Source organism: Osmia lignaria, chromosome 13 (genome assembly GCF_051020975.1).
Source record: "Osmia lignaria lignaria isolate PbOS001 chromosome 13, iyOsmLign1, whole genome shotgun sequence".
Lineage (NCBI taxonomy): Eukaryota > Metazoa > Arthropoda > Insecta > Hymenoptera > Megachilidae > Osmia > Osmia lignaria.
Window position 1 is genome coordinate 1,545,211 of NC_135044.1, and position 15,054 is coordinate 1,560,264.

A 15,054-nucleotide genomic window follows, 5' to 3' on the forward strand; every position below is an offset into this window, starting at 1 on the left:
GTTACCATTAATTAGCTAATGACGTTGCCGCGATTCGTTTCTGGCGTAGGGAGGGCAGGGATAGGCAGAAGTTCGCTTTGAAATAATACACGCTGGTCTCATCCAGAGATGCGGTTTCTCGTTTTCCGCTCTTCGAAAATCGTCGCCCAAATTCGTTTACCGATCCTCGTTTCCCGTTTCCAACGAGCAACGATCGATTACTTGGATTTTCCACGGTACAACGACGTTCGTGGAACGTTATCCGTACATCGGTGAAGTGTACGTTTCCGATCGATCGACACCAAAGGGAACGTTTCGCTCTTTATCGCGGTCTGTCGCGTCGCGACGCGTCCGTCCGATTTATATCGTTCGCACAGACGTCGCAACGCTTTACGATCCCGAATCTTTCACGATGTTACACGCGCTCGTATAGATTATTTCTCGTAAGAATACTTTTCCCGCTGAAATTTAAGCGGTTTACGCGAACAGAGGTGTGGGCGCGCGAGGATTTTTCGCGAATAAGGTAAACGACGTTTAAGGAGTTTAGCAGCCGCGTTAACGGCTCGGTTACGAGCTGCTCGATGAGGCTTATAAAACGGAGAACGACGGAACGCTTCTCGACACTGCTGGACCGAGAAATTTTATCCTCCGCGGGGGTGCCGGCTGATTCGAAGCCTCGAATCGTACGAAATTTTATGCTCCTCCCCTTTCTGATAAACGAACGTTCGTTTAATTACGCCTTAATTACGCCTTTAATTGCGTTTTCGCGCGAAACCCTCGAGGACTTTCGGGGGTTGGATTCTTAACAGAAGGAAGATATTCGGAACGCTTGATAGAAAGCCATGGGTCGTAATAGTAATAACTGATTTTAGATAAAGTGTATCCTCGTCGAACAGAGGGGTGAATGAGAAAGAAGCGGGTGAAAAACGGCACGAAAAGGTTGGACGACACTGGAAGTCAATCAGGGTGCAGGTCGATCGGAGATGGATAATGGAAAGTGAACCTAAAGGTTTCTCTGGTACCACTCAACCACCCGTCGCGATTTTTTTTTTTTCTCCTCGTCGCAGTCAGAAATTGTGCCGTTTTCTCGCTTCCTGTCTATCGATCCATAGAAACGATTCAATTATTCCTCGAAACGAATACCATTGCAACATTATTTCTCTTCTTATGTTATCGATCTTTTCAAAAATAACAAAGACCCGTTTAAAAACCAACGAACGTTGGAAAGATTTTTGAAAAAATGAAAAATTTCTAAGAATTCAATGTTGTTATATTTTTGTGAAAAAATCAATTAATCGATCGCAAAGTTGTTCCATGGATCGTTAATATTTTTTTATCGACCGCGAGTAAGAGACCTCGGGTAAAGAAACTTCCGTTCGAAGGGGTGATTTCCGTTGCGAGATTACCGACGCGATTCCTGACCGTTCAGAGAGCAACCCTTTGCTTCGTAGCGCACTCTGTACGCTTTCCTTTCCTTCAACCCTCTCGTTTTTTTTCTCTATACTTTACCTGCCCCCAGCGAACCCTTAATATTTCTCGGGTGGATAACTTACCCCTTAAGGAAGCTTCTTTCTTCCCTTTCCTTTTCACAAGAATTTTATTTCCTCTATCATCACTCTTAAATTTATTTTCTGCATTTCGTGAGGTAAGAATTCTTTCAGGACACTCAGGTACCAGGGTTTTTAATTATACAACGAATGTACTTCGTATGTACTCGAAAAGTCTCATGGAAATTTGAAGATTTTCGCGATCAAATGATCGTCGCTACGTTGCAAACCGAAATGTTTTCGAATATGGGGTGTTCTAGGGTTCTTCGTTGATTATAAATCCCTTTTCTCGCAGAGAAGACAGAAAGGAGATCCAATTCTGTTCGGGTAACAGCTTTGATCGGATTCGAGGCGACCCTTGGACATCGATCAATCCCAGATCTGCTCTCTTCCTCGTTAACGGATAATTACGACGTCCGTTTCGCGTTTCGTTTCATTTGCTCTTTCCTTTCGTCTCGGTCTCTCTAGAAACGATAACTTGCATCGGTTTGCGAAACAATGACGCAAAGAGAATCTTCAGCTGTGTTCGCTTTGACGACATTCAAGGTGCGAATAAATTATTAACCTCTACAATTTCTTAGAATTTATTTTCTGTATTAAAAATTTCCAATTTTCCGGCTTTTCGGTGAAACATTTTTCTTTTCGTCCTCGAACTTTCCTCGTTTACCTCATTATTCGCCTGCGATTGCGTCAAGTTAATTATCACAGTTCGTGTAGCTCGTTCTTAGCACCAGACTCGATCCCGATCGTTTATTGCACAATTGCGTAACGCGGGGCTGCCTTTCGATATCTTCTTCGTTCCATTCCCCAAGGGATATCCTATGACGTCGCAGGAAGGATTACAAAAGCATAACTTTGAAAGCAACGAACACCCCATCGGTTACGAAATGGTTGACAATTCTTAGAACGATTAAAATAATAATTACACTTAGAATTGTAATTAACAGTCGATGTAGCGGATAAAAATAAGGAGAAGAATAACAGCGTAAAAGGTTAAACGTGAAAAGGAGGTGGGTGTTAATCCTTGAACAAAGGAGGCTGGGTCCAATCGACCCATTGCAAAACATGTACAAGGAAATTAACCTAAAGTTAAAGGGTTACCTGTATTAGAAAAATAATTTTTAAAGGAACAGTATAAAATTAGGAATTTAGAAAATTAAGTTACTGTTGGGGCTTTCTCCATGGTCCGCCGTCGGAGGATTATTTTCTCAGCGTTTGCGTCTGTCAGGAAATCAAGGAAATATTGTGCAAATTCTAATTGAAATTATACTTCGAATTCGATTACAATACAGGTACTTTACAAAAAGAAAAAATCATTATACGCTAAGGATTTTTAAGGCATTTATTAGTAATTTTATTTGCTCCTCTTGTAAATAGAATATATATGTAGCAAAATAAAATCATACGCCAACGGGTTAAAGCGTCAAGGGGCACATCGTCTGACCATGCAACGAGACGTTCTACTGCGAATCGACAAGACGGCAGACGGAACGATTCATCGAAGTCGTTTCTGAAACAGTTCGAAGGAGCCGATCGTCGAAAGATAGAGTGAATTGTCTTTGTCTTTACAGTTGGCATCGAGCTGCGCGAGGGTGTTTCCCGTCAGAGATAGAGTCGCGTTTGACGGGAGGTAAATACTTGTCTTCGCGACACATCAATCGTTTTCTTCCATCAATGCGTTACCCTATCGCGTTTCGATTAAAATCATCGAAGGAACGAAAGGTACGGCAAACATACGAATCTGTTTTTGTCGCGAATCCGTGGCAACGAATCGTGCCTGTCAGGGTCGAAGGAGGAAACGAGAGCGTACGGTGAAATCGGATATCCGTTATGAAAATGCTTAATTAGCGTTGGCGTGACGAAGAAAGCCGTGGATCGCTCGTTAAGTTACGTAAAACGAGTGTCCTCGATCCTCGTACCGCCTCTCCTCTGTACCGTCAGTTTCGAATCAACTTTGACCATTTATTTTCGGGATAAATCGATCGTTAGTTGATGCTACACAACCGGAAGTTGTATCCCGAAGCGGATGATGCGTATAGAAAGGAGGAAAGGTAAATCGAACGAATTTGTTAAGGGAAAACTCTACTCGGTCTTCTCGCGGATGCGTAATTTAACGGGACGCTTGAAGGATAAGACTGGCTCATTTTTCTTCTCTCCTTCCCCGGCTCGTCTTCGCGTGAACGATGGAAATTTCGTTAAAAACACACCGTGGCCATCAAGCAGGGTCGTTTTCGTTAAAAATTGCAAATCGCGACGCGGGTTGCGCGATAAACTTTCTTCGTTTTATCGCGACAACGATGCAAATTTCACTCGGTCGGTACATTATGAGTGGCATGTTGAAGGTTACAACCGGAAGTCTCGATCCATCCGAGACGTTTTGAAATCGTCAGGAGAAGCGTAAAGGTGCCGTTTACGAGCGTCGAAACGTAGTGCCATTCGTGGTGATTAAATTATTAAAGCCATGAAAAATGGGTTTTTCGTGTTTGCGTAGAAATAGAGCCGCAATTTTAAAGTTTTTACATTCTGTAACTTTTAATCAATAATTCAAAATGCTTACAAAAATAAAGAAATACATTTAAAAGATTATATTTACACATGTATCTTTTGCTGCAATTACTGCCTCAATTCTTTTCGCCATACTTTCGATGCATTTTAAGCAATTCAATTTGATTTCTTTATTTCTAGCCCATATTTCTATCAAACGTTCAATCAATTGACATTTATTATTAATAATAAATATTTCCATAAATTTTCAATGGGGTTGAGGTTCGAAGAATTTCCAGGCCATTCAAGAACTTTCACTTTTTTCAACTGTGTATCATAATTTTACAAGTATCAATACGTCATAAAAACGTTTAACTCGGTTTTCATTTAAGAATTAATGATATCTATGTAAAATCATCAATTTATGCGAGTGGCCTTTAATAATTTGATCACCCTCTGTATCTCTTGAAAATCCTTGAAAATTTTTCAACGCGAAAAATTCATTCTTCTCAACTTCTTCGTCGCCAGCTTATCGCGAGAAACAGAAGAAAACAATTGTTTCCCTGTTTGAAAAGGTCGATCGTCCGTTCGAAGAATTTTCCTTACCCTCTGTCTCGAGGGTAAGAGTCAATTTCCAGGTTAAACAGTCGGCGATTTTTCATCCCCTAACGCACGCTCGTTTCTTTATACACCGGAAGTGTGTATATATCCGTTTATTCGAAGCTGAAGGTTCGATGATACTGAATTTTGAAGGAATGCCGAGTTTTACGTCATTGGTTAAAGTAAATAAGGTGGAAGTAGAGATGGAACAACCTTTTCCGGGGGAAGATAGCGCGCGACCAGTGAAAAGTTGAAAGCAAGAGGATTCAACGACGCACTCAATTTTTATCGCGTTTTATCGTAGTCGTTCGTTAGATTACGTTTCCCAAAGCTTGATGGCCCATTTCTGACCGACCGATTGCCTATCTCCGCCTATCGATCGCCGCCCTTTATCGCCCGATAACCAGTCCACCGCGATGAAAATCAATTTCCCTTTTCTCAAGTTCGACCATCGAACTTCCCTCCCTTTTTCCAATTCAAAATTAGCCCGTTTAAATTTACTTTCACCAACTCGTTAGAACTTTCGGTCAGTCAAATATTATCACGAGAGACTGATACCAAACAGGGCTGTGAACAAGTAATTTCTCTGTTCCTTTCGATAAAGTTTACCTTGTTCACTTGGCAACAATTACCTCGGCGGAATGTTATTAAACGTGGTAACCGATACAACAATCGTTTCCAGAGACTTTGCGAACGTATCGAGGAAAGATTGTACGCGATACGACCGGAGGGAATTCAACAGGGGAGGAAATTTTTAACCCAGATCCAAGGTTCAAGGGAAATCGTTAGCATTGGAGCGACTGCGGGAACGATATACACGTTTCTTGCATGAAAAACGAATTTCGATTTTCTTTACTCGCACAAATGGGGTAGTTTGAAACGGTACAGTTACGTAAGGCGCTCACACCTGACAATTTTCATCGATTTCAACCATTTCGACGTAGAACCCCGTTGATGCGAGCAGTTTGTTTGGGACAAATGACGACAGGCAATAGTCGTGACAAGCGAAAAATGTTACATAAGTATACGTACGAAATTCTTAGCCGAAGGAATTCGTGAAACGCGTGTGTCCGTTTTCGAGCGGAACGTTCGTTAGAAGCTGGAAAAGAGGTATATGTTGGGACAGGGACGAATGATGGATGAGGGGAAGGACAGGGTGAACGTAATCCCATGGCAAAGCCTTGCGGTACATAAACCGGGCATGCCGTTTGGCATATTTTAGGGGATGAGACATTCCTGGCTCGCGCCATCGCGAGTTTCCACCCCCGCCGCAGCATTGCGCCGCAATTCTGGACGACCGGCGCGGCGGATCGCTCGGCTACCTCGTTCGAGGAATAACGATTGTTTCCGATCGAAAGCAAATCGATTCGTTATTTTCAAGAAAAATGGCTGCTTTTCAAAGTCCATCTATCGAATACTTGGATATCCGAGGGGGTTGATAGCGAAACGGTGGTAAAGTTAAATCGTACGAGACATCGTTATCCACGTTGGTTAGATTTAGGCGAACGTTTCTCAGCGTTCCCATAAAACACACCGTAGCGAATAATTAGAATCGCAGAAACGGCTTTGTCCGATGATGAAAGCCGAGGGGGTTTCAAACTAGCTGTCCATCGTTCGCTACACGTTTCCTCTATCTCGGATAAATTCTGTTACATCGAAAGCTGTAATTACCGATACGAAACTCTGCTTTGTTTCTCCACATTTATCAGAAGCTCTTTGGGGTGAATTTTTTTCATAAATATCAAAGTAGACAGATTTTGGTTGTTTATTAATGGAATCTTACTCGATTAATTTCTAGATAGGGGTTCGATCCGCGAATCAATCAGGCGAATCGTTGAAATCTCGTGGGACGATGATTGGCAAAGGTGGTAGCCGCGCGAGGAGACGATCTGCGTGTTCGTCGGCAGAGAGTAGCCGTGTCGGGGGTGGTGGAAAACCCACCACCGGTAGCGCTACCACCACCCAGTCCCTGTCTCGGATATAAAGTGGTCGCATGCTTGCAAGCTCAGTCATTCCGCCGTAGAAGCAGCGACCCTTGCAGCCGTTCACGAAAAAAACACTTGCGACATCCTTTTACCAACATCCCCTGGGATACTGCTCGACTACTCTTTCCAACAGGTATCTTACTTTCTTCTCTCTGCTTTCACTTTCGATTCGGAATTTCTTTATATTTTTAAACCATCAATTAAACACGTTTGCAATTTTCTCTGTTTAATCAAGAACCTTTACGCGAGATTCCAATCGTTACACGCGTCTCTTGGATGTTTGAAATTATTCTAAACATATTTTCTCGTGAAGATATTTGAAATTTTTTAATTTCTCTTTGAAAACGTTAGGGATCGAAGAACCTGTTGCCCAGATAGAATTATTCTTGCCTCGTTCCTGGAAACTCATTTTCCTTTCGCGAAACACCGGAGGAAATATTAGAAATGAATTATCAGAGGGCAGTATTATGATAAAGAATTATTATCGAGCGTGCTATATCGAGGCAACTATTACGAAAAAAAAAAGGGAGTCTTGTGAACGTTAAATGGAAGCATCGTACCGTTTTCGAAATTCCCTCGGAGGAGAGTTATCGTTCTGTCAACGACAGCTGGAGTGGCTGTCCGTGTTCGTCAAACGGATTTGAGCTGTCGATTCGACCGACGAAATTGTCCCTCTGTGTCCCGGTCGTAGGCAAACATAATCGACCATCGATTCTGTGGCCGGGACTGTTTTTACGTTGATCCGAGTGTATTCTTGATGCTCGATCAATCACACTCGCCGCAGATTCAAGAGTTTGATCGCGTTCAATTAATTTTTTCTCTCATCGATACGTCCGTCCTATCTCGTAGGAAAGAAGCATTGCGATTCGTTCTTTGGTCCATCGTCCAATTGGTCTTCTTCAACTTTTGCCTCCTAATTCTTGAATCTGGACGAAAAGGATGATCAGGAACGCTTAATCTTGTAGCAGGTTGTTACGATCCACACCCATAACTCGCACAGTTTAATAACAAAGAACGGACTTTCGAACAGCAGTCGCTACCTTTTGTTAATATTACAATGAAAAGAGAAACAATCGTTCTCAAATGAATACGGTAAACGCACTCTAACGGCGAGATAACTTAATCAGAAATGTCCCGTCACAAAGAATTAAATACTCGAGGCGAAATTCGAAGATAAACAACGGAACGGTGCATATATTATGAAAATGTTGCTTGAATGAGTGGTGATGAACCATCGATTGAAAATCCCCCCGAGATAATATCCGAAGAAAATTTCATTAAACAACCTCGCGACCAGTTTTATCCCCCGGGGAAAACGACTATGTAGGAAAAGGGTCTTTCTGGCGGAGCTCCCGTTGAATATAAAACGATTCTTTATATTTCCTCTAGAAGACGAACGATCTTGAATTTCATCACTGTTTAACGAACGGCAATCGTTCACTTTTCTCGCGCGTAATCAACACCCGAAGCCGTCGGGAACACTTTTAAAGCTTCTCGCAGCGGAGATACGCTATCGCGCGTTCGCCTCGTGTCGTTAACGGACAGATAGATTCGCCAAATTACCCCTGAAAATCCGATGCTTCCTCCTCGAAAGGAATCCGGATATCCCTTCGGTCGTTTAGAAGACGTTACTTCGCAAGATAATTTATCTAATCGATCGGTGAATTTTCTGTTTCAGGAAGCATCATGTCGTCGCTACGAATCGTCCTGTTGATGGCCGTGCTGATGGTGGCACTGATCGACTGGTCGACGGCTCTTCCGGCTGCCGACAAGGAGAGACTTTTAAACGAGGTAGACGTAAGTAACCATAAGGCCGGTTACCCTCTTTCCACGAAAGGGAACGCGTGAAATAAATTCGCGACACTCGAGCGACGACAAACGCGGCTCGTTACTCCGGTGTCCCCGATTTTCTACCCCGAGAACGCTTCGATGCGAGTCTTGAACTCGTTTTCCCTGGAAATACGAAGAAGAGCAATGTTTCTATTCAGAATGCTTTCCCCTTTTAACATAAGCTTTTGTAAAATGGCGAATAGTACTTTTGTAGAATTTCGAATCGATGGAAACTGCTTTCGACGGTTGAAAACCGCGACAGATTTTACCGGGTTCGAAATTAATTTCCCCGGTGATTAATTAGTCAGTTTGCGAACGGTGGTCGAGCAATCAATTGAGTGTCAGTTTAAACGGATCTGTTCGATTTCGTCGCGCCGATTTTGATACCTACGTCGTTTCATTGGACGCATTTGCGTCGTGCCATCGAGAATTTCTTTTTTTATTCTTTTCATTTTTCTTATCTTCGACGAAAGACGGGGAAATACGTCGGATAAACGCGATTCGTATTGCCGTCACGCGTCCTGAAACAAAATGGAATACAGTTTGGCCAGGAGAACTTGTCCCTTTTTTAATACGGACCTCTCGCATTGCGATGCCACTCGTTCTCGAGACCCTTTCCTTTTCGCTGTTGCCAGTTCGTCCCTTAAAAAATATATTGGAAGACAACGTGCCGTGACGAAGGGGAGAGCCTCCCTTTCAACCTGCAACATTCGAACAGTCTAAACGGAATTTTAAGAAGCCTTCAAATATATTTTCTTCATTTCGTGTAAATTTTTCCTTTACGACTTGTGGACTTGAATTTTCAAGGGTATCGAAATACAGAGGGGTAACCTCGTCGTTACTCCTCTTCCGATGAAAGTTTCTGGCTGGGAGACCTCGAGTGGTAATATTATTTTGCTAACTCCTGGTATTCGCGTAACTTGTACACTTACCCCGGGGGTTAAGGTGCCTGTTTGCGAGCCTGTTTGCCGTACAAACACGATAATGCAGTGTGGAAAACGAAACTAGGAGCTTTGGAAAGGTTTAAAGCGGACGGGATTGAAAAGATGTCCGGAAACCTGTTGCTCGACCCCTGTTCCTCGACCGTTTCCTACGCCGATTCAATTTATTCTCCGCTTCTTTGCCCGATAAACACTTCGATTTTCACCCCCAAAGTTGCGGAAAGTAATTTAGATTAACGAAACAGTTTCAACGGCATAGGGGCACATCGACTGACCCCGCTAGTTTACACGAGCCTAATTAGTAAATGTGTAAATTGGTTTCTTTTTAAAAAACTCATTTTCGTTTGAATAATTTATCGCGCAGGGGTCTGGTAATGCGGAGAAAAGTTATTCGAAGGCGATGAAAAATGAATTTGGAACAAAGTAGATATTATCAGAGGTGGGGAGATAAATTTGGGGCGTGACGGTTTCGCTGGAAGAGGCAGGCTCTCTCGAGCCGTTGATTAATTCTCTAAACGGGACAGTCGGGAATTCCTCGGTTAACGTTATCGCGGTGTAGAGGGTCGAGAGCACACGCGACACTAACCGGAGCAATTAACGTTGCCCCTAATAATCCATAGATATGGGTTTAATCGTGCGCGTTATCGACGCGATCAAAGACAAAGCACTTGAGCCTGACTGTGCACCGATCATCTCGGTATAGTTTCACGCCGCTGTACTCGACATTCTGATACGGCCAATATTCTAGGAAATTCTGTTGCACATAGGTGAACAGCTTTCTATTATATTAGAAACGCGAACGATTAGCAATCACGAAAATGTTGACCAGCTCAGAGTAGAGGCACAGGTGGAAGAGGTAATTTATCTCGTTCGGAACACATGCTAATTAGATGCACCTTCTTCCTAATTAAAGCGTAACGATGCACCGTTTAAAGGTAGGAACGTTTCATTAAATGCGCCATCAGCTTTCACGCGTTTATTAGTTGAGTGAATGAACGTACCTTTTATAGGGGTAACGTATACTAAAAAGTAAGAAATGTAATATAATGGCGGACCATGGAGAGAGCCACAATTCTAATTCAACACCGTACTTCATATAATATTATTTTACTTATTATATTATATATTTTATACTTTCTTAGGGAGCTTAATAACTGTGTATACGTTACCTTATGCGAGAGATAGAAATAAAAATTAAATTGTTTCTATGGCGGACCATGGAGAGATCCACAATTTTAATTCAACACCGTGCTTCATATTATTTTATTTATTATATTATATATTTTATACTTTCTTAGGGAGCTTAATAACCGTGTATACGTTACCCTATGCGAGAGATAGAAATAAAAATTAAATTGTCTCCATGGCGGACCATGAAGAAAGCCACAATTCTACACCGTGCTTCATATTATTTTACTTATTATATTATATATTTTATACTTTGTTAGGAAGGTTAATAACCGTGTATACATTACCCTATGCGAGAAATAGAAATAAAAATTAGGATAATTAATAGATCCCTTAATTTGTATTTCTATTTTTCGTATAGGATAACGTTTTCACAGTATGGACCCTCTTCCTAAAGAAGTATAAAATATAAGATAAGTAAAATAATATGAAGCATGGAGTTAAATTAGAATTGTGGCTCTCTCCATGGTCCGCCATAGAAACAATTAAGAAACAGAGCCCTTGACTTCCTCGTAAATTCATATTATATCCCTGTGTGCCACTTAGGACACGCAAACTTCCTATCTATCGCGACGAGTTAACACGGATTTGCTTCCCAACTTAACGGATTAAAATCAGCCTAGATCGTTTTAATAACGCGAGGATCACGTTCGACCTTCCTAGATAAATCCTTGTCTCCCGCGAGTAACGAATCACTGCCGGGTGAGGCGTTTCGATTCGATTCGATCGAGCGAGCAATCGGTATTTTTATTTAAAATTGAATTTCCAAAGATTAAAGCTAAGACAAAGAGACACCCCGTCACAGAAGAAGAGACATTCTATCTCGCTAATTACGCGTCGGAAAGGGAAGAACGTTCGCGTGTCAAACGTTTCCGGATAATCGACCGTCTCTTAAGAATTTACTGCATCGTTCTCGGAGGCTATCGTTTCAAAGTGGCGTCGAATTGAATTTTTCCCTTTGCGAGGGACGCCAACAAACGAGCGTCTTTTCCAATGGATTACAAAGCAAATTGCGTTAGCCAACTGTATACGTTGCTTTCTTTATTTCTTTTACAAGTGTCTCGTTGCTCGATTGCAATGGTTTTCTGCACCGGATAACGTTTGCCTTTAAATCGGGCACAGGAAAACAGGTTTATCTCCGCTGAAATATCGTCCTTTGGTTGTGTCCTTATAGAAATAATTACAATCGTTCCTGTGAAAACTAGTCGCGGTTCCTAGGTTTAAGACGATTAGCGTTATTTTGCCCGAATATTCTTATAGAATTGATTACAATCGTTCCTGAGAAAATTAGTCGCGGTTCCTAGGATCAAGACGATTCGCGAATTAGTTAATTAGCGTTAATTTGCCCGAATATCCTTATAGAAATGATTACAATCGTTCCTGTGAAAACTAGTCGCGGTTCCTAGGTTCAAGACGATTAGCGTTATTTTGCCCGATTATTCTTATAGAATTGATTACAATCGTTCCTGAGAAAATTAGTCGCGGTTCCTAGGATCAAGACGATTCGCGAATTAGTTAATTATCGTTAATTTCCCCAAATTTCCTTGAACGCAAATGCAGCTAGAACGTCCGCGTTCCCATTCAGTTTTGTTGCGTGTAAGGTATTCAGAAATCCAAAGGTTTGAATTGCAAATAAGGCACCTGCAACAAGGGGGTACGTTCGTTTAAGCATTTAAACGACTCGCGGAGTTGTTGGTAACACGGCATTAGCATACATATGTCGCGGAGAAAATGGCTCGATATCGAGGAATATAAGAAAAAGTTGCTATCAGTAAAGATTTATACGAAAGAAAGAAGAACACATCTTGCGTAAGAGATTCGAATCCACGTGTTTGCGTATTCATCCCTTCCTCGATTGCCCACGCGAAATGGAATTCTGTTCGCTTATCGGAAAAATATTAGGCCTTTCGTATTACAACCATTACGTAAATGAAAAAAAAGCGAAACCGCAAACGAGGAAACGCGCAATTTCCTCTTTCAACGAAATTGCAATCCCGCTTAACAGACGTTGTCCAAATTAATTGATCAAAACTAAAATAGCCGCTTCCAACGCGGCTTTCATCTCGAGCTTTCCGACAAGAATTTCATGTGTGCGGTTTCGTGTTGATAAATTAAATCGATCGACATAGGGATGTTCGACGAGAGCGGGACGAGATAAGGGGTAGCATATTAAAAATCGGTCGTCGTCGTAACGATTGATCCGACAGATTACTCGCGCAAAAGCCTATAGAAGATTTTACAATGTTCGCCACCGGTAGACGAGCCACGCGATTAAAGAGCGGCGAACGTTGCCTCGTTCCTCGGAAGGCCGATAAATTTGCGGCTGATCCGATAATCGATAACTCGGCGACGGCAATCCGATTTCACTTAGCGTCCGGTTGTCCGTCGCTGAAACCTTCTGATTCGACACGACGACTTTATAAACGTCAACGTTAGACTCGTTAGCCTAACACGGTAGAATGACATTTCTCGGACTTGTTTTTCGAAAAGAAACAGTAGAGCTTCATCGCGAACCGTGCGCGAATTTTTTTCCAACGATTTTCCCGTGATTTTCTCGATAATACGACAGAATCGCGTTAAGCGTTCGCGCGTTACAGACATTAACGTCGTTTCGGCCCGCCGCTCGCTTAATCGAAGAATAAAAATTCGATAGAAGAAGAACGACGACAATATAATGGAATTTCGATTATAATTCGTGCTGGTTGCTCGAACGACCGATAAAACGTAAGGTTCGTCGCGCGTAAAACCGGACCCTCGACCTTTTTATTCGATAATAAAATATACCGAACGTTTGAGTTATCTTTAACGCGTTAAATAAACCTCGTTACACTTTCGTAAATTATAACAAAACGCGACCTACGTGTAGAAGAGTATTTACATAATCTTGGATTAATTATATCCTTACGTTTTAGAGGAGTTACAGCATGTTTAAGCCGTTCACCGTAGAAGACGAGATAACTCGTGCTTTGAGGGATCAACAAGTTACCACACCGTGATAACGTTGCATCATGGAAATTTCAATTTTCCACTGTGCTTTTAGTAAAAAGAAAGTGTTCGTTTCTATTACGAGAACGAACGACTTCGCGTTCTAATTCCTGAAAAGATAAGAAATATAATACAATGCGTTTTTTCGTCCTCGGTTGGCGGACCACGGAGAGAGGCCCAAGACGGCGGGCCATAGAGAGGACCTCAATTCTAATTTAATTCTGTACTTCGTATCATTTTACGCGTTATATCATATTTTCTACTTTTCAAGGAAAAGGATCAATAGTTGTATACGTTACACTGTATACGGATTGGTCAGTGTTTTTCGTTAATAATTCAAAAACGAAGCTTTTGCCAAAGGAAAATGTTGTTCAGAATCACCCCAGCTACCACCCTTTCAAGGGACCAACGGTAGTTCTGGAAAACCCTACCACCCTTTCAAGGGACCAACGGTAGTTCTGGGAAACCCTGTATAATATCTAGTTTAACCCTTTAACTGCGAGTGTGCTTTATAAACCACAAACTAAAATTATATAGATAAATTAAAGAACATATTAATTTTTGCTAATATCAAATAAAATAAAAATAAAAAAAATCTTTTAAAATAGCATATCACTTCGGTAATATAATTAAAAATTAGAGCGATCGTCTGTGCTAAAAGTATCCACAGTTAAAGGGTTAAAAAGAGGATGCAATTCGAATAGCAAGCGAGATAACTGGTACAATATACTCGATAATTCAAGACGGTGTGTTTCAAGTGTACGATTTGTTTCTCGCTAACGGCGGTGAAAATTGTTTGCTTCAGCTGGTGGACGACGACGGAAGCATCGAGACTGCTCTGATCAATTACCTGTTCACGAAGCAGATCGTGAAACGACTTCGAGATCAACTGGACATCGGGGATCTGCAGCGAAAGCGTAGCTACTGGAAACAGTGCGCCTTCAACGCGGTCTCTTGCTTCGGCAAATAGAACACCAACCCTCGTTCGACCCCGAGAATCGCCACCGTGTGCTTCTTTCTCCGTTTATCTGTCCCCGCTCTCTTCGTTCCTCGAAACTTTTAAACCCCTCAGCTCGACCGGCACACCCCTTCTAATTCAGCCGCGAACCTTTCGTCCGTTCATCCTACTCCTCTGTTTCTCACCGATTCAACGACCACTTGGCAAAACATTTCGAACTATCACGACAGAAATGTCGTGGATAATTGCATACTGTTTCCCATAGAAATGTTAATGGTAAAGTTTGAGAATCCTCTGTTCCGAGTTTCGATCTTGAAATTATCTGTAATTCGCATAATCGAGGACGTAGAATTTCCTTCCGAGAGAATCGTAACGGATGTAAATTAGCAACGAGGCTGTTTCCGCGTTCCGATAAATCATCGGCAACGTTTCTAAAAGAGAAAATAGTAGATTAGCGACACACCGGTGTCGAGACGAAGCAGCATCTTTGCGAGATACGGTTCGCCTATCGTTTTTTGTCTCTCCTTGTAAATGGACTTTGTGATCGTTTGTTATTC

At 41.9% G+C, this 15,054-nt stretch overlaps 1 protein-coding gene across 2 annotated transcripts; it reads left to right on the plus strand.

The window, feature by feature from the left end:
* The first annotated feature begins 4,991 nt into the window (after window positions 1-4,991).
* On the plus strand, window positions 4,992-15,036 carry LOC117601852 (prohormone-1). Of its 2 annotated transcripts, none has more exons than XM_034319090.2 (3): window positions 4,992-6,728; window positions 8,274-8,392; window positions 14,345-15,036. In XM_034319090.2, exons 2-3 carry the CDS (start codon window positions 8,282-8,284, stop codon window positions 14,507-14,509), a joined length of 276 nt encoding a protein of 91 aa, XP_034174981.1. In that variant the 5' UTR covers window positions 4,992-6,728; window positions 8,274-8,281; the 3' UTR covers window positions 14,510-15,036. The 2 variants fall into 2 exon arrangements, with proteins under 2 accessions (XP_034174981.1, XP_076547592.1); XM_076691477.1 differs by having other exon boundaries at window positions 8,274-8,386.
* Window positions 15,037-15,054: the final 18 nt, after the last annotated feature.